At 41.8% G+C, this 19097-nt stretch overlaps 1 protein-coding gene across 2 annotated transcripts in view; it reads left to right on the top strand.

Moving 5' to 3' along the window:
* Positions 1-19097, top strand: part of SAMD3 (sterile alpha motif domain containing 3) — an 80172-nt gene that overhangs the window by 29232 nt on the left and 31843 nt on the right. For both annotated transcript variants that reach the window (XM_005280247.4, XM_024113614.3), the window contains exons 4-6: positions 1343-1456; positions 14893-15078; positions 15462-15546. In XM_005280247.4, coding sequence (XP_005280304.2) covers positions 1343-1456; positions 14893-15078; positions 15462-15546 — 385 coding nt within the window. The remainder of the gene's footprint in view (positions 1-1342; positions 1457-14892; positions 15079-15461; positions 15547-19097) is intronic.

Raw genomic sequence — 19097 nt, 5'->3', positions numbered from 1 at the left:
CACAAGAACATTTTCTCCAACAATGCTGGAAATGATATATTTACAAATGTTTCCGTTTCAGTGTCTCAGAGGTCTCAATGAGAGCTGCTTTTTTACTGTTCTTAGCAGAAGGTCCAGTCTGATGTAGGATAGAACAGAATCTGTTATTTTTTTGGCAGAGCGAAGCAAGGTGCTACCCACTCTCAACTTGATGTCATTTTTCTTTAGGTAATATGATAACTTTTAAACACTGCGTCTGATCAATTCCAAAATTATGGGGAATGTTCTAGGCTGCAATGGGGCAAACCCTACTGATTTCAATGAAAATTGACCTTTGGAAGCCCTTGTATCTGCTTACCAGAGCTATCTGCTTCAGTCAGGTCTGTAATTATCCAAAAATCAAAGAACTGGTTGATGGCAGCCATTAACACCTTCCCATGCTGAAGGACTTCTCCTCCCCAGGTAGAAAAAAAAAGAAATAATGTGGAGGGCACAGAGAGCACATGTCATGGGTGCAAAATGGGGGTAAGAGGAATGGGTGGAGAATGGGGGACACACGGAGTCCCTGGCACAGCAGGGAGGAGTTGCCGGGAGTCCCTGAAAATACAAGTAGTGCCTGATGTGTGCAATGAGCTCAGCCTACAGAAGCAGTGAAGAGGACAGCTCTCTAGGGCCTTGTCTACACTGCCACTTTACAGCACTGAAACTTTCTTGCTCAGAGGTGTGAAAAAACACACCCCTGAGTGATGCAAGTTTCAGTGCTATAAAGTGGCAGTATAGACCGTGCACCAGCGCTGGTAGCTACTCCCCTCGTGGGGGTGGTTTTTTTACAGTGCTGGGAGAGCTCTCTCCCAGCGTTGGTGCCGCGACTAGACATCCACCTTAAAGTACTGCCGTGGCAGTGCTTTAACGTTGGTAGTGAAGACATATCCCTAGTTTAATAGAGCCTGCCTTACAACACTCTGCAAGTCTCTTGTTTTATCATGTGTTGTAATGGTGAACTGTTTCCTGTAAGTTAGAAGACATCAGACACTAAATATAGCAGAAAAAATAATCAAGAAGCTGCTGTATCTATGAAACTTTAAAAATATTGTGATTTACTTCTCTGTAATTACATGTCTTGATTAGAACATCTCTTAGCAATATTTCTTTAGTTTCCCTTTTAAGTTGGCTGGATCTAATGATTAATTTAATTTAATTCATCAGCCACTTCAGACACATCAGCGTCACTTAAGGACTATTCAACATGTTAATGTTTTTCATTTGCTATTTTTGCAACAGGTATTTTGGAATCTTAGAGTATATCTCTTTGTACAAGCTTTGCAAAGTGTACAGCTCACCAATGAAATTCATTCTCTTCCAGCTCCATGGGCATCCAGGTGTTCAGTGCTTTTAGTCCTACGGAGCAGACAGGTTATATCTCTCCAACTGAAAAGTATGATGGTGGATTAATTGACCGAAGAGTGCTAAAGCAGAAGTGAGTTTATAGTGCATTTGCTAATTCTACTTATGTTCTGAAAACCGCATTACATTTCTGTTTTGCTGATGAGACTATGAAGTTATTCCACATTGCCAGGAAGTCCTATAGACTCCATCAGAAAAGTGAACTGGTCTGTCTCTAAATACTGAAGTACAAATTAGGGATGTAAATAGAATTTTAAAAAAGTAACCATTTAAATTATTAAAATGGTATCAGTTAAACATTTAACCATTAACAAATTCAAACATAGGCACGGGAACTAAGGGTGTGGAGGGTGCTACAGCACCCCCCCCCCCATTTTACACGGGTCTCAGCTGCTGGCCTTCCGCCCGCGGTCCCGGCTGTGGCTGCCAGCCCTCTGCCCAGGTTCCTGGCTGCTGGCCCCGCACCCAGACCTGGAGAGGGGTAAGGAGGCCGAGGCTGGGGCCACAGCTGGGGGCGGGCATGGGGATGGGAACGGAGCCCCAGGCACGGGGCCGGCAGCCAGGACCCCAGGTACAGAGTGACAGTGGAGCCCAGCGTAAAACGGGGGGTGCTGTAACACGCCCTGCTCTAGTTCCTACCCGATGACGTCAGTTCCATAGCAATGGTCTGGATTCTTAACAATGCAGAACCTAGTTCCACATGCATTATGAAATGGTATTGCTGCGACGTTTTTAATGTGCACGTTAGACATTTAACCATTAACTGAATACATTATCAGTAAGACTGATGCTTATCAATTACCCGGTTAACATTTTACATCCCTAGTACAAATCTATCTTCATATATATAGGTGTAATTGTCAGATAAACAAGCAGGAATTGGAACACACTTATCTAGGGGCAGACCTGAGTCCTGGTTCAAAAGTGAAGTGGTCTGGTTAGAATTTTTTTTTCTACGTTTCTCATTTGTCAGTCTCTTATGAAGAGCCAAAGGGAGGAGCTGATCGGCGGGGCCTGTTGGTGGACGGAAGGTGCTGTGGGGAGGGAGAGCAGCTGATCGGCGGGGCCCACTGATCGGTGCTGAGCATCCACTATTTTTTTTTCTGTGGGTGCTCTGGGGCTGGATGTCGGTTTTCAGTGTAGATCATCCCTGAGTGTGAACCTTGAGCCTTCAAGCAAAATACTCAACCCTTTTATCCACTTCAACCAGAGGAGCCATCCAGACTATCTAACCAGCTTTTCTAGTCCCTTAATGAAAATTCCTAGAACACAGGGTAAGTCTACACAACAAATGAAGGTGTGATTATAGTGTGGGTAGACATATCCATGCTAGCTTTAATCTAGCCGGCGCAGGTAACAATAGTAGTGCACACACAGCAATGCAGGCTTCAGCACAGGGTAGCAACTCAAGTATGTACTCAGAGTCCCGGATGGGTTTGTATTGGGGCAGCCAGCCTGTACTGAAGTCCATGCTGCCACATCACAACTTCTATAGTTACTTGCACTAGCCAAATTAAAGCTAGCATAGGTATGCCTACCCATGTTATAATCACACTTCCATTTGCTGTGTAGGTGTGCTCATACATCCTGTTCGACACCTTGGCAACTGGCATGCAGCCAGCATAACCTCCTCAGGCATATGTACATTAAACTTCACTTCTATTAACAAAAACCAACCAAACTACCTGGGAGGGAAGAGGCGGCATGAGAGCGGGGCCTCGAGGGGAAGGAGGAGTCAAGTACCCCTGGAAATCAGAAAGTTGGTGCCTCTGATTAGGGGTGTAAAAATCCACACCCCTGAGAGGCGTAGCTATACCAACCTAGCTCCAAGGGAGACAGCACTTGGTTGATGGAAGAATTCTTCTGCTGACCCAGTTATTGCCTCTCAGGGAGGTTGATTAATTACAGTAATGGGAGGACCTTTTCTGTACTGTACTGAGTGACTACACTGAAATGCTACAATGGCACTGCAGGTGTGTCACTTTAGTATTTTACATGTAGAAACAGCATTAGGGAGAGATTATAGCTGGTGTTGCTGTGGGTTTGACTGCTGAGGTGATGGTTATTTAATTCTTAAACATAGATTGGGGGTTTAAGAAAAACCTGTTTTGACTACTGATATTACAATTCAACATAATGTTAGTCTGATAGTTCTGCCAATGTTTATGGGGGCGGTTCTTAGTGGTTTTTCTTTTGCTCATCTTCTTCCAGGACTAGTTCATTTTTTCCTGGTTTTATCTATTTGGAGTGTTTAAATTCTGTACATCTTTCTCTTATATATGTTTTCCCCTTACTCATGGAAACGGCTTCATTTGAACTAGTGTAGTAGTAATATACTGAAAGAGAGAATAGAGTCTTTGGGGTTGCTACACAGGAATTTAGGCCAATATAGTTAAACTGCTATTGTTAAACTGGTCAAAATATAGCATTTTAAATTCACATTCTACCTTACCCTGATAAAACTTCTCTATATAGACAAGCCCTAACAACCACCTTCAAAATATGCTTCTCGATATCACAGAGAGATTGAGGGAGACTCTGTCTAGCTCTGATAGTTTAAACACAAAAATAACAGTTAACTTGGTGTAACAAAAACATAATTTATTTTACCCCTTCTCTTCCTCTATTGAAGAGTCATCAAACTGCATTATGCATCCAACTGATTAGCTCAGAGATCACTATGGTTAAATTATTGTTTAGAGATTGGGTAAGAGCAAAAAAGTGTGGAGTGTCCAGGGTCTTAAAGTTTTCTTGTGTAAAAATTTGTTAAAGCGGTAGCAATGCTGTTTTGTGAGAACACCCACTTAGGATACACAAAATGCTCCCATGAACACTTCTTTCATAACTGCTTTTCTGTCCGAGTACTAGCTCCTGCACAGCTCAAGGCAGTATGAGATGCTGTTGTTGCTGAGACAGCAGCTGTTATTGTTTCTTATAGTTACCTGAGACTGCTGTGCAAGAGCCCACATTTTTATTGGCCTATGTTCTACATGCAATTTCTGAAGGCATGCATGCCAAATGATATACAAATCGGATCCACTTCTCATGAAATTCCAACTGTTTTCCTTCAGGAATGGCATCCTGATAAAAGATTGATTCTCATATGAGAATAAATCTTTATATATAAATAGAAAGGTGTTCCATACTTTTTTGTGAGGGGTTGCATAATGGACTTCCTGTCCAAATGCCTTGGAGTGAAATATTCGGCGGTGGGACAGATTTGTGCTCGCTAACAGGATACCACATCACATTTCAAATCCTGCCTGACACACTAATTGAGTGGCTGTAAAAGTGTGAGGATTTTTTTAGATCAACAATTTTACCTCCTATGTGATACAGCTAATAGCTAGTCCTATTGAGGGTAGTTTTGAAGGTGTTTGTCTTCTACTGTCAAACATAGGTCTTGCTCTTTAATTCCCCATTATCTGTATGTAGATAGACTATCCTGAAAGAGACTAACGCTATCTGAAACTCATTTATATGCATGCTGGAAAAACAAGGGGAAAACTGTTAATCTGAAACATTGTTCCTGTAAATTTTCTGCTGGACTGTTTGTCAGATCTTTCTATGCATTAGGAGTTTATCTGAATAGACTTCGAATTCCTTACCATTGGTACCACTGGCCATCAGAACTATTTTCTAATACATGTGGTAATCTAATTATTTTTCCAATTAGGTAGATTTACAGCTTCACCTTTTGCATGAATGTTTACAGCATTTCCAACTCTTTTTTCCCTCTTAAAGCCTCAGCTCATTGGAGTCAGTGGTCTATATGAGAATTTCTACTGCTCCCCTCAACTCCCTCCTCACCCCCCACTTTATCTGAAAGCTTCTAGCTCTTGCAAATGTGACTTCTAGAGGGTCAAAAACTAGAAGACAAATACCATCCCACACCCAAGTTGTTGTCTTAAAAATCATGGGAATTTCAAACAAACAAACAGAAAAAATACCTCTATGATTTTTGGGGCGATTGACTCATGATTTTTGAATGCTTGATAACCAATCTGATGCTGTCAGCCTGGGGTTTCTTTATGTGGGCCCTTATTGTTCTAAGTCAGATAGCTTAAACCACCGAACTCCCTTTTTTCTAACAAAAATAAATTGAATCCTCCAAACAGCTTAGAGCAGTGGTCCCCAAACTTTTTACCTAGCGCCCCACACTTAACCCCTGTCTGCGCCTCTACCTCCCAGGGCCAGGAGCAGGGCAACGGCTCTGAGAGGAGGAACGCAGACAGGGTTAAGGAGGCCGAGGCTGGGGCCATAGCTGGGAGAGGGGGCGAGAGCAGAGCCGAGGGGCCAGGAGCGGAACTGGGTGGCACTCCCTCCCCACCCCTCATGGGGGCTGGCGCAGCTGCTTAGCAACGCCACCCCCAAACATTCCTCCGCGCCCCACACATTAAGTGTGTAATATGGTAATTCCACAAAGATTACTGTAAATAATGAGACTTACAGAAACCCAAAATATATTTGTAAAAGTACTTCTGTTCCAATACACTAGATTTCACTCTCTCTCATGGATGCACAGATATATGTGCTCTCTTTCTCTTCTATAAAATGGCCTGATTAGATGGCAATTCAGCCAGTCTTACTCATGAGGAAAAATTCTTCTCTCCCGAGCCTTCTGTTGCTGCTGCTGCACTCCAAGCACAGAAGGAGCATCTCCTGAGAATGTAAGAAACAAAATGCAATCCTGATTGCCTCCAAAGCGAAGTTGGCTGTGTCAAGGATCAGCCATGTTAGAAACTGGCTTTAAAGCATGGGCGTCATCTGATTAGTTTTACCTGTATTTTCACGGCCTGTTTTTTTTAGCTGGTGGTTGTAAAATGTGACTACAGTTCCACAAAACTTAACTGAAAGTTAATATTTGTATCTCTGCTATGGTTCCCTCTCCCAACTGTAAGTGAGAGGTTTTCTGAGGGCAGATCTACACTACAGCCTAAGTCGATATAACTTCCATCGCTCAAAGGTGTGAAACCTCCTCCCCAGTGATGCAAGTTTTGTGTTGTCCACACCAGTGCTATGTCAGTGGAAGATGCTCTCTCGCAAACATAGCTTCTGCTTCTTGCTGAGGTGGAGTAATTATGTCAACAGGAGAGTGCTCTCCTGTCAGCATAGCACGTCTTCACCAGGTGCGCTACAGCTGCCGACCGATGTAGTGCTCTAGCATAGACTTGCCCTGAGTCTCACACTGTGACTGACATCAGCTCTTCCTGTTTCTACATTCAAGAAGAGCTACAATGGGCCAGTGAAGTTAAGTAGCGAAAACATCAGGCAAAATATAGCAATAAATAAATAAGATGTAGATAAGGCTCATCCAACAGCAAGTGGGCCAGAATCTTTTTCTCCTACCCACCTGAAACACACACATGCCCCTCCCCCCCAACCATTACCACCAAGCTGGAGTCTCCATCCTAACCTTCCTGACTATTATTCCATCCTAATTAGTATTTTGAGAATGTGTTGAGTGCAGTGCTGAAGTTTTCTGATGTCCCACCCTTTGGGACAGGTGACTCATTTTAAAATAAATGTTACTAGAAATAATGTTGTTTGTATTGTGGCCATGCCCAGAGGGTCTATCACTATTGGGAAGGAGGAGAGGGGGCTTTGTTAGATGCTATACAAACATATAGACATGTCTTGCCCTGAGGAGTTTACAATCACTGTTCCTGCAATGAGCTCTGTCTGACCAAGCTCAACGAGCTCTAATTGGAGGCCCACAGTGGGGCTCTATGTAGCTTTCAGGGAGCTGTGTGTTTGGGGTTCATTCCCAAATCAGGGAAAATTGAGAAAAATTAAGAAATTTAAATTAAGAAAAGGGGTGTAACAAACCCATGGAGGGAATGAAGCAAGGAAGACCAGAAACAACATTGAGAGGAACCTGTGTTAATAGCCTAGTTATGTGCACAGCTAGTTGGCTTTCAGCCAGCAAAATCTTATTTAAATTATGTAAACAAACAAAATAGATATTGGAAACTGTTCTTCTTTACTCAGATGCCCAGAGGCTTTAAGGGTTATCATTACCAATGTGTATAATATTTTATCCTGTTTCTTGGCTTCTGCTGTACATTGCACAGATGTCTTGAGTGAACTGTCTGCATTGATGCCAAGGTTTTTTTTTAAATGATCAGTTTCAGCTAATTCAGGAACATGCCTTTGTGCGAAGTACACCATATATTTTGCTGTCGGAAGCTTTTTGGCTGTGTTAATTATGTGCTCAACCATACGATCCAGCCTAAAACCATCCTTGGATAACCAAGGTGACACCACAGGGGTGCAAACGCCATAGCTTTTCTTTCAGTGAGACAAAATGTTCCCCATGGCATTGGGACTATAATTCAAACACATACCTTTTTGTTCAGTTAGTGGAGACAGAACAGCTCGGTCCATAATGACCTTACTTTATGGTATTATGTTCCCAAGAGATGTACTGTGTGGGAACACCCTGAGAATACTATGAAGCCAAAGAGAATTACAGTTATAGCATTTGCTTCACATGACTTTCAAGCATAACAGAGAGAAGATGAAATAAAATGGGAATCTACAGAAACTGCATCATTACAAACTAGTTAATAGGGTTTATTATACCAATGGGATGCTTTCTTCTGAAGTAAGGTGAGACTTACAAATCCATTCTCAGATGTATTAACCTGGTCTGTGCCCCAAGATCTTGCAGATATGTGAGAGACTTTGGGGGGCACCATATTGCTCTTGGTGTTAAACTTCTATTTGTAATAGTCTTCTCCTTGTGTGAGGCCTGGACTAAACACACAAGTTGCACTGGTTTAACTAAAGTTTGATGTTACACGGCCCAGCTTTGGGCTGGTCTTCACTATGCGGAGATCAACGCTGCTGCAATCAATGCAGCAGGTGTCGATTCAGCGGGTCTAGTGGAGACCCGCTAAATCGACGGCAGAGCGCTCGCTCATCGACCCTGATAGTCCAGCTCCCCGAGAAGATTAAGGTAAGTCGATGGGAGAGCGTCTCTCATCAACGCAGTGCAGTGAAGACACTGGGGTAAGTCGACCTAAGTTATGTAGCTGGAGTAGCGTAACTTAAGTCTACTTACCCTGGCAGTGAAGACAAGCCCTTTGTGTGTGAACACTTCTGTAAGTAGATAAGCTGTTAGTTGCAGCTCTTTCCCAGCCAACTCTATTGTTTAATTTAGATCTACTTCACCTATTTAACATAATTGCCCAACTGTGAGTTTTTTGTGGTGACTTCATCTAAACATAATCAAGTACTTCTTCCTTATTGCTCCAGGAGCATGAGGATTTTTCAGAGACTGATGGGGCAAGGTATGCTTTTTTCACACCCCTTAGCGACATAGAATCATAGAATATCAGGGTTGGAAGGGACCTCAGGAGGTCATCTAATCCAACCCCCCTGCTCAAAGCAGGACCAGTCCCCAGACAGATTTTTACCCCAAATCCCTAAATGGCCCCTTCAAGGATTGAACTCACAACCCTGGGTTTAGCAGGCCAATGCTCAAACCACTGAGCTATCCCTAGCTGGGTTGACCATTTTAGGGTGAACCAGGCCTATGTTAGGGTCGGTCTACACTGAAAAGTTACATTGCCATACCCACGTCTCTCTCAGGGGTGTGAAAAGTTCACACCTCTGAGTGACGTAGCATTTTAAGTGTAGAGGTAGCCTTAGAAACTATTTTAGATGAAACTGTTTACACATGGCTTATAATTCCTGTTTACAGCCCAAGGTAGTGAAGGCCTTAAGCCTGGTATACACTACAAGGTAAGGTCAACATAAGCTGCCTTGCATTGACCTAGTAGTTCATGTGTCTATGCTTAAATTTGTCTGCCACCAGTGTAAATGCCCCATTACAGCAATGCAGTTACACCACCTCCCTGAGTGGTGTTGAGCCATGGTCAACATTCTGAGGTCAACACCGTGCAAGTGACACTGCGTTACCTATGTTAACCCTAACAGTCCTCCAGCAGCTGTTCCGCAATGCCCAACACTGTCTGCTTTGGTCACAATTGTGAACTGCATTGGCCAGGAGTCATTGAGACTGGAAGCCACCCAGCCTGCCTTCCCACCTACTCTAAAACCCTGCGATTTTTTGAAATGCCTTTTCCTGATTGTCCAGCTTGGCGAGCACACCTAGCAGCTCTCCCTTGTTGTGTGCAGCTTCCCAGCTGACCAGGAGGGTTCCACGCTCCATATGCCCCAGCCTGGAGCAGATAGGACGTACAGGATCTCCTGAGCCTGTGGGGAGAAGAGGTTGTACAGGCACAGTCACAGACCAGCTGTAGAAATGTGGACATCTATGAACAGATTTCATGGGGGATGCAGGAGAAGGGGTATGACAGGATCAGCAGCAGTGCCATATGAAAGTGAAGTAACTGCAGCAGACGTACCGCCCTGGAGGCCAACAGTCAGTCTGGTGCTGAGCCGCATGCCGCCGCTTTTATGGAGAGCTGCATGCCTTGACGGAGACTCCACCACTGCCCTGTATGCCACTGTGGATACCTCGGAGGAGCCTGAATCACAGACTCCTAGTGTGAACAGCGAAGAAGAGGAGGAGGATGGGGGACATGTAACTGGGGGTTCACAGTATGCCGCGAACCTGGACCTGTTGGAGGTTCCACTGCAGTTCAGTCAGTCTTGGTAGCCGAGCACACATGAGCCTGATGCAGGGGAAGGAATCTCAGGTAAGTGTATAAATGTATTACCCATTACAATAATGTACTGATATCACTCTTAACTTAGCAGGTCAACTTTGCATTAATTTACTCATACTAGAAGAGGCAGAGGTACAACAAAGAGAGGCAGAGCTGTTATCTGCTCTTCATTCCCCTGTAGAGTTAGGTGGGGTGGGAGATGGGGAGAGAGGGGCCCGGGACCATGTAGAACAGTTTGTTTATGTACCCAGGGATGTCCCTGGAATCCTTCTGAGAGATCTCGATGAATTTTTCATGGAGGTACTCTGGAATCCTCTCCTGAAGGTTTCTAGGGATGGCAGCCTTATTTCTTCCTCCATGGTAAGATGCTTTCTCATGCCCATCAGTGATAACATCAGCAGGCATCATGCAGTAAACATGATAGCAGCATACGGGCTGGGCAGATTCAGGATGCCAGCAGCATCTGTGCTCTCTGAGCCTTTGTTACCCTCAGGAATGAAATATCAGCTAAAATCATCACCACCATGTGTGGAAAATGGGGCCAGTATTCAGTGCCATTGCCCTGTAGTCATAGTTTCATGCTACCGAGCATTTCCCTCACCTCTGGTGGGCAATACTTACCATTGCGGGTGCTATGGGTGGGACCGTGCACAAGCACTCCAAGCAGAAGTGTCAATAAGCGTGTCTTGTTTAAAACTTTAGGTGAGCGAGGGAAGGGAGTTCTGAATCTTAGCTTTCGTTTTTCAATTCTCACTATATTGACAATGGTACCTCTGTGTTTTGTCTGTAGCTGCTGCCATTGTGGCCTTTGTTCCCCCACCACATCCCTGGAATGCCAGAGCCAGTTAAGGAGTAGAAAGAAGAGGACTTGGGATGACATCAATGAGATCTTGCAAGCCTGTGCTGCATCAGGCCATGGGCAGAGGGCGCGGAGAAGGAAAGAGCAAACAGGAGAAAGTTGCAGCAGGAAAAGGAGCAGGAGATGCACCAGGACATAATGGGGCTTCTCCAGCAGCAAACACAGATGCTGCAGATGCTTGTGGACCTACAGGTGCAGCAGTTGCAAGCTCGCCTTTGCAGTCCGCAGAGAACTTCATTTTAGCACCTTCCAACACACCCTTTACATTCCACGTGGCATCATCCCTACTCCTACCACTTCACACCGTGGGACGTTAAAGACAACCACAGCTTCACATACACTGACCTGTGAAAGCCACAGTTGCTGTATGTGTAGCCAAGATGGACATGAATGTTCTTTTTCATTAATTAAGTTTTTAATGTATTTGATTTTAAATTGCACAGATTATTTGTTTTTGCACTGGCTTTGTTACTCAATAAAATATTTTTTGGAAAATAATGTATCTATTAGTTCCCAGCATATACTGCAGAATGCCTAGTGGTAGTGAAAGAACCCGCTGCTTGTTATTGTACACTATGACATAATTCATAGGATCAGTGACAAAAACAGTAATAATTATAAATGTACAGCAAGCACCACAAAATTAATAGGTGCATTGACCGTGTTATATTCATAGATGTGCAACAATAAACAGACAGTTCCTAATGGTCCCCAAAACTGCAGGGCCGGATAAAGCATAGTACACCACCACACATTACTGTGGCTTGCTCTTAAAGTGCTCTTTCAAGGTCTCCCTGAGACATACAGCTCTTTATTGAGCTCTTCTAAAAACCCTTGTGTCTGGCAGTTCAAACTCAGCAGACAGCTGCTCCACCTCTGCCCTTCACCCCATCGGAAACTTCCCCCCTTTGCCTTCCAGTATTATGCATGACACAGCAGGCAGCTATAACCCTTGGGATGTTTGTCTCACAGAGATCCAGTCTTGTGAGTAAACAAACCAACATCCCTTCAATCTACCAAAAGCACATTCAACTGTCATTCTGCAACTGCTGAGCTGATGGGTGAATCTTCCCTTGGTGCTGTTGAGGTGGCCAGCTTCATGAGTCAGGGGAGCAAAGGATAGATTGGGTGCCCCAGCATCACCGTTGGCATTTCAACATCACCATTGGTAATCCGCCAGTTTGCAAAGAAAAGTGCCTGCTTTCAGCTTGCTGAACAGTCCTGTGTTCTTAGAGATGTGAGCATCATGCACTTCCCTGATCAACCAACACTTGCATAACCATAGAGAAGTATCCCTTTCTGTTGACGTACTCTGTGGCAACTATCCGCAACTGCTCTGTGAACTCCATCAACAGCCTTGAATTGGTTTTCTCTATGTTCCACAGCAATCTGCTCTCCATGAAATCATCATGTTCTCCACCGATGCGGTTCTTCTTGCAGCTCTGCAAATACAAGGGGATCATGCTTGCAACGTTCATGACAATAGTGCTGAGGCTTCATGCTTCTGTCCGTGATGCGGACAGTGAGGAAGGCCCTGTGGTTTCATGGGATTTTTGAAAAGGGTGCAAAAATTAGAAATGTAGATGACATTATGGGATGGAGAAAGTTGCATGCTGGGAAGAAGAACCCTTGCTCCTAGCCATCTCTGAACGACTTGTTTCTGCCTTACCACACATTGTCAAAACTTCCCAAAAGACAACGTGCTGGATGGTGGCAAGTTGAGACAAGCACTCCTGTTGAGTATGTGCAGTACCGGTGCAAGGAGCCAAATATGTATGTGCACAAACGAGATACTAATTGTGGTTTATGCTGACATAACTTGCAGCAGCCAAAGTTTGTAGACGTGGCCTTGGAAGTGAAAATTTCTGTATTATGTGCCAAACCTCAGTCTACTCTATTTCCCTCCCACCTTCCTTAACTGATTATAATCAACCAATTGCTAAATTTTTGTGAATTTAGCACAAAATGTCTTTGAATTAACCAAGGCAGTCTCCTTTTAAGTTACCTTCCATTATTCCTAATACTCCCTTTCCAGGTGGGGAAGAATTAACAGAGCTTTTGTAAAGGGAAATTATGCCTCACCAATCTATTAGAATTCTTTGGAGGGGATCAACAAACATGTGGACAAGGGTGATCCAATGGGTATAGTGTACTTGGACTCTCAGAAAGTCTTTGAGGTCCCTCACCAAACTCTTAAACAAAGTAAGTAGTCTTAGGATAAGAGGAAAGGTCCTCTTATGGATCAGTTACTGGTTAAAAGATAGGAAATAAAGGGTAGGAATAAATGGTCAGTTTTCAGAATGAAGAGCGGTAAATAGTGGTGTCCCACAGGGGTCTGTACAGGGTACCAGTACTGTTCAACATACTGTACTCCTAAATGATCTGGAAAAAAGGGCAGTCAGGTGGCAAAGTTTTTAGATGATACAAAATTATTCAAGATAGTTAAGTCCAAAGCAGATTGCGAAGAGTTACAAAGGGATCTCACAAAACTCAGTGACTTGGCAACAAAATGGCCGATGAAATTCAATGCTGATGAATGCAAAGTAATCCATATTGGAAAACATAATCCCAACTTCACATATAAAGTGATGGGTTGTAAATTAGCTGTTACCACTGGAGAAAGAGATCTATTGGAGTCATCGTGGATAGTTCTCTGAAAATATCTGCTCAGTGTGCAGCAGCAACCAAAAAAAACTAACAATGTTTGGAACCGTTAGGAAAAGGACAGATGATAAGACAGTAAATATATGTTTATTAATGCACTATATAAATGCATGGTACACCTACAGCTTGAATACTGTATACAGTTCTGGTTCTCCCATCTCAAAAAAAAAAAAGTTAGAATTGGAAAAGGTACAGAGAAGGGCAACAACAATGATTAGCGGGATGGAGCAGCTTCCATATGAGGAGAGATTAAAAAGATTGGGACTATTCAGCTTGGAAAAGAGATGACTAAGGGCATATGACAGAGGTCTATTAAATCATGAATGGTGTGGAGAAAGTGAATAGGGAAGTTTACATAAAACAAGAACCTAGGGGCCACCCAATGAAATAAATAGGCAGCAGATTTATAACAAACAAAAGGAAGTACTTCATACAGCCCACAATCAACCTATGGAACTCATTGCCAGAGGATGTTGTGAAGACCAAAATATAACTTGGATTAAAAAAGGAATTAGATACGTTCATGGAGGATAGGTCCATCAATGGCTATTAGCAAAGATGGTCAGGGGCACAATCATAAGGTCCAGGTGTCCCTGACCCTGAGCCCTTGATTGCCAGAAACTGGGACTGGATGATGGGATGGATCGCTTGATTGCCGTGGCAATTCAGTCCCTTTGAACATCTGTCATTGGCCACAGCCGAAGACAGGATCCTGGGCTAGATGGACCATTGGTCTGACCCAGTATGGCCGTTCTTATGTTTGTTTGGATTCTGAATCTGCAAAGACGTGCATATGAGGTGACCCACTGAACTCATGGAACTTCTGGCATATTTGAAATTAAACATGTGGAAGTCTTTTCAGGGTCTAGGCTCGTGTATCTTTACTGATTTTTTTTTTTTCTAAAACAGTGGCTTATTCACTCATTCTGATTGGAGCCAAATATTAATTGCTAAAATAACTAATATTATCATCCATATCTGTTGTTTTTTGCCAAAAGCTATTCTGTGCATGTTTAGTTGGTGAAAAGGTTTGGTTGCCTTCTCCTAGCTCCTGATCTAAGGCACTGTGTATAAAACATTTAACTATTTTAACATCTGAATTGGTTGATTTTATTACATGTTTTGCATGTAACTTTATTCTTAAGTAGAAACTAAGAGAAAACAAAAAATAATAGGCATCTCTGATCAAGCCTAAAACACTAGTGGTTTTTAATCAGTACGGCCATAACTTTCTTTCCTACAAAAACATTTGGCTTATTTTTTTTCCTTGTTTAGTTTCCCACAGGGATAAAAAGAACTATATGAGCATCTGATAAGCTTTGATATCTTTAACCCTTTCTTTTACAGAAAAAATATGAAACATGTTTTTGCACGATGTGAAACAGTACAGTGGACAAACTCATATGTTTTACCAGAGTTTCCTTATGATGTCCAGTGCATATTAGCAGAAAGGAAATGCCCTGACCACAGCATGAGAATAAGGATTATTGAATTTTTACAGGCAGACATGACAAAATACCTGGAAGGATCACTGTAAGTACAGTAGTTTTGGGATTCACTCTTTTTTGGGGGGTACAACTGATTGCACAATAAATTCCCAGATGATGATGAACCAGTCTCTGCAATCTGTAAACTTAAATGGTTAAAGTCATTGATTTAAAGCCCACTGAAGTCAGTGGAAAAAACACTCTTGGTTTTAATGATGGACTTTAGATCAAGCTCTAAAGGCTCTTCCCATGCATTACTTTTAGGATAATTTCTTCTTCCTTTAATATGTAATTCAATGTAAATATTTTGGAAACACTGTATCAATTTAACTTGATATCCTCTTAAAAAACCCCACCAGACTTCAAATTGACAAAAAGTGTCTAAAATGCCACCTATTACTATATTTTCTTTTTATCTTGTTTGAACAGGTACCCAAACAGTCAGCAGTATAATGTTGTCGTCAATGCATTGCTTCAGGCATATCCATTCCTTGATGAGGATGGAAATGGCTTTGTAAGTATCATAATTAGTGCAGTTCTCAGTTTATCTTAAATCTCTATCAAATGTGAAACTTTTTTAATCTAGTTGTTTAGAGGGAGACTAATTCAGAGAGAATTAATATCAGTTTGTTTGGTGTTTTTATTTTTCATAGTGCTGCAGCTTCTATTTTAAGTTATGTATCCCAAATAACATACTTAATTTTAAGCACCAGTAATTGCACAGGGTTAATTAAATTACATGCTGTTTATCAAAGCCGCTGTCAGATCATACATGCATAAGTACTAATGAAAAGTTACCTAGCTGTTGCTTGCATTGACTTTCTCTATAATATGCTTTTTTTTCTAAAAAAACAAACAAACTGTTAAACATGTGATTGTTTAAAAAATCATGGTGATGTTACAACTATGCCAGGCCAGTGGAAAATTGTATTTGTATGGGGGAGATATAAACATTACATTATGAATATTTTTGGTGTTTGCCTTATGCTACTGCAATACATTGTGATAATCATTAGTGAACTTGTTTACTATTACCTATATCAAGTAGTTATTATGTTCATGTATTTTTAAATATGGCAGGAGTAAGTACATTTGGATAAAATAGCTCAGTAGACCATCACTAGGGCTCTCATATGATTACAGCAGGAAGCTGAATGGAAAGAGGAGATGCTGTTAGGTTTGGATGTAATTTTTCATTTTCAGGGTCCAGAAAACAGATCTGCAATCTGCAAAGATAATGTTCAGGCCTGTTGACTTCACGTCATTGCTTTGCCATGTGATACAGCACCTGGTAAAAGACTGTGGGTGGTGGAGGGGGGTTTGCTCTGAGAGACACATACATGTCCTCCACAGAGTTATTGCAGAAAATGCAATCTAAGGAAAAACGTGATGAATATCCCAATTCTCCTTTCAGGCTGGGCATTGTGATAGGGAAGAACCACACTGAAGTAAGCAAACTCCCCATCCTGGGAAGGAAAGGCGAGATAGAGCATCAATGAGCTATATTCTACCCTTATTTTTGCTCAAAATTCCCATTGAGAACCCCCAATAGGAGTTCCATGTGTGGGTCATTGGTATAACATGACCCCATTTGTAAAGACTGACTAGAATCCATTTGTGAGTATTTCTAAGGTCCCATTTACAGAACTTCATTTTAGGGAAAATTTTAGGAAATATTGTGGAAAATTTTAGGAAAAATTGTATTTAAATGTGGCTCTGAAAGCAGCTTTCCCTAACAAATGTAGACCTGGCTAAACTGTGCTATAAATCATTTTATAAAACTGTTCTTTGTCAAATCGTTCATCCTTTTCTGCATTGGTTGGGGACATTGCATTAGCAGCCTGCTAGCAAAAACTGCAGACTGAGCAAGCAGCTGAGTGGGGCAGAGGCTTCTGTTTTGGTAATGTGTCTGTTTTATATATTTGACATTTCATTCAGTTACTGGGCAACATAGCTGGAAGAAACAACAAAAGCATGCAAGGAAAAGGTTAAACCTAAAGAGTCACAATCTTGCTAATCTCATATGTTAAAAGTTTGAGTGAGGTCTCTCCTCCCCCCCCCCCCCCCAATTGATATTTAAAAAGAAAAAAAAGGTTCTTTTTATTTGCCTTTTTTTTATGAGCCTATGGGTCACATTTTAATGCAACCATGAGGGCTAGAAGTTTACTATTCTTTAAATGAAAGCAGAGATTCTTAAGTATACCCATGACTCCGGCAGATGGGGCTTTAAAAAAACAAACCAGTTATTACGAGAATCATAATAATCATAAGTATTGACAACGCTGGATTCATAATACCTAAAAAGACGGTACCGTTGCCTGATTCCTTCTTGGTGGAATCGGGCTCAGAAGACTGGAAACATAATGCTTCTCATGTCACCTCTTCTAAAAATGTTTTGGACAAATGTAAGGAAATAAAGGAGTTGCTGGAATCACCAGTAGTGCTAACACTGATGATTCAAATATCTTATGAGACATCTGAAACAATCAGATAATTGGATTTTCAAATAAGTGAAACTTGTTTCTCCATCAGTTTTGAATATGGGGAATATACTCCTATTTGAGATCATCAGAAACTTGGTTAATTAGGGATTACCTACAATCTCTGAAAAGGTGTTGAAAGAGTCTGTGCTAAACATAACAAAGAAAACAGCCCGAAGGTGAAGTGGGAATTTCAGTAAATGTAACAATGTTTGTAAAATGATATGTCCTGGCTAAAAGACAGATTATGAAAATAAAGCTAAATATATCAACATTTGAAATTGGGGCTGCTAAAAGGCATACAAGTAGGGAGCTTGCAGCAAGTTTGTATTGACAGTTGGTCACGTTGTTACGGGGCTGGGTAAGGGAGGTGGATGGAAATGGTACACCAAACAGAACCTGAGCAGTAGACCTCAGGGAATAATAGCACAAGTGCTAAGGCTGACAGATAAAATGTTACCCAGAAGACTAAAAGCCATTGTAAACTAATCTGTCAAAGACTCTCTGACTTCATTTATCTAGATTTCTCAACTGAGTTACAGGAAAAAAGTCTATTCAGTCTTTACAGAAAACTGACTAAAAGTTACAGGAATTCGATTTTGTTCTCCTATAACCAGTGCTATGTGTATTTCCTGGCACAATGGACTCAGATTCTGTAGGAGGTATTTTTTTTCTGTTCTGCAAATGAAATGTCAAATTCCTCTGCAATGTTAATTAGGTTATATCCCCCCCGCCGCCCAATACATTGCTAGGTCGCAGCTATGGGCCCCAGCTCCTGGAGTCATGCAATTTATCAAATAATACATTTTCACTTAAAAAAAAATAAAATTCTACTCCACCTGGTTGTGGAGATAAATTTGAAAACATGACCCATATGTAATTGAAGCTTCAGATTCAGGCAGATGTTGCAATCGTTTTGAAAATAGTGAGCTGCCCCATTCATCTCAATGGGGTAACTCCAATACCTATTGCTCTGGGACCTCCCCACCAGTATCATCCTAGCGGAGAACTCTCTGTGTGGCAGTAAAAGGCCTGGCCTACCCATGCAGATGAAAACCCAGATGCTAGAGAAAATACTGTAGAGATCCCATGCCAGTCTCCCTGCTCTGGGAAGAGAAGGAGCTCCCTGTCCTCATTACTCCAAGTGTGTGTGGGGTGCTATTGCCCAGGGGTGATATCTTGAGAGTTTAGCCACAGGGAGGGTCCTCCGTAGTGGTCTGGAAATGGGATTTACATCTCATGGGTAATGTCAACATTTCAAAATTTGTTTCCATTCTGAATCGGAACAAGAAGTCAAAATATTGAAAATTCTCAAAAAATTCAGAAGAGTTTTGAATATGAAATGTTGGAACAAAAACTGTCAGTATTTTTGATGGAAATTACTTGACATTTCGGAAACGGAAAATTAAAAAAAACTTTGGGAAAAATCTTAAAATTTGAAGTAGATCGATTCCAGTGAAACAACATTTTCCCATCAGGAAAGTTTTCATGCAAAATTTTTTTTACCAGCTCTAGTTTTCAAATATTGATACTTGTTTCAGTGTAAAATATAAAAAAGTATAACTTAAATGCAATTAATATTTTC

The sequence above is a fragment of the Chrysemys picta genome, chromosome 3 (assembly GCF_011386835.1).
Source record: "Chrysemys picta bellii isolate R12L10 chromosome 3, ASM1138683v2, whole genome shotgun sequence".
Taxonomy (NCBI): Eukaryota; Metazoa; Chordata; order Testudines; family Emydidae; genus Chrysemys; species Chrysemys picta.
Note: the sequence above shows the minus strand (reverse complement) of the source record. Positions and strands in the feature narration are given on the sequence as shown.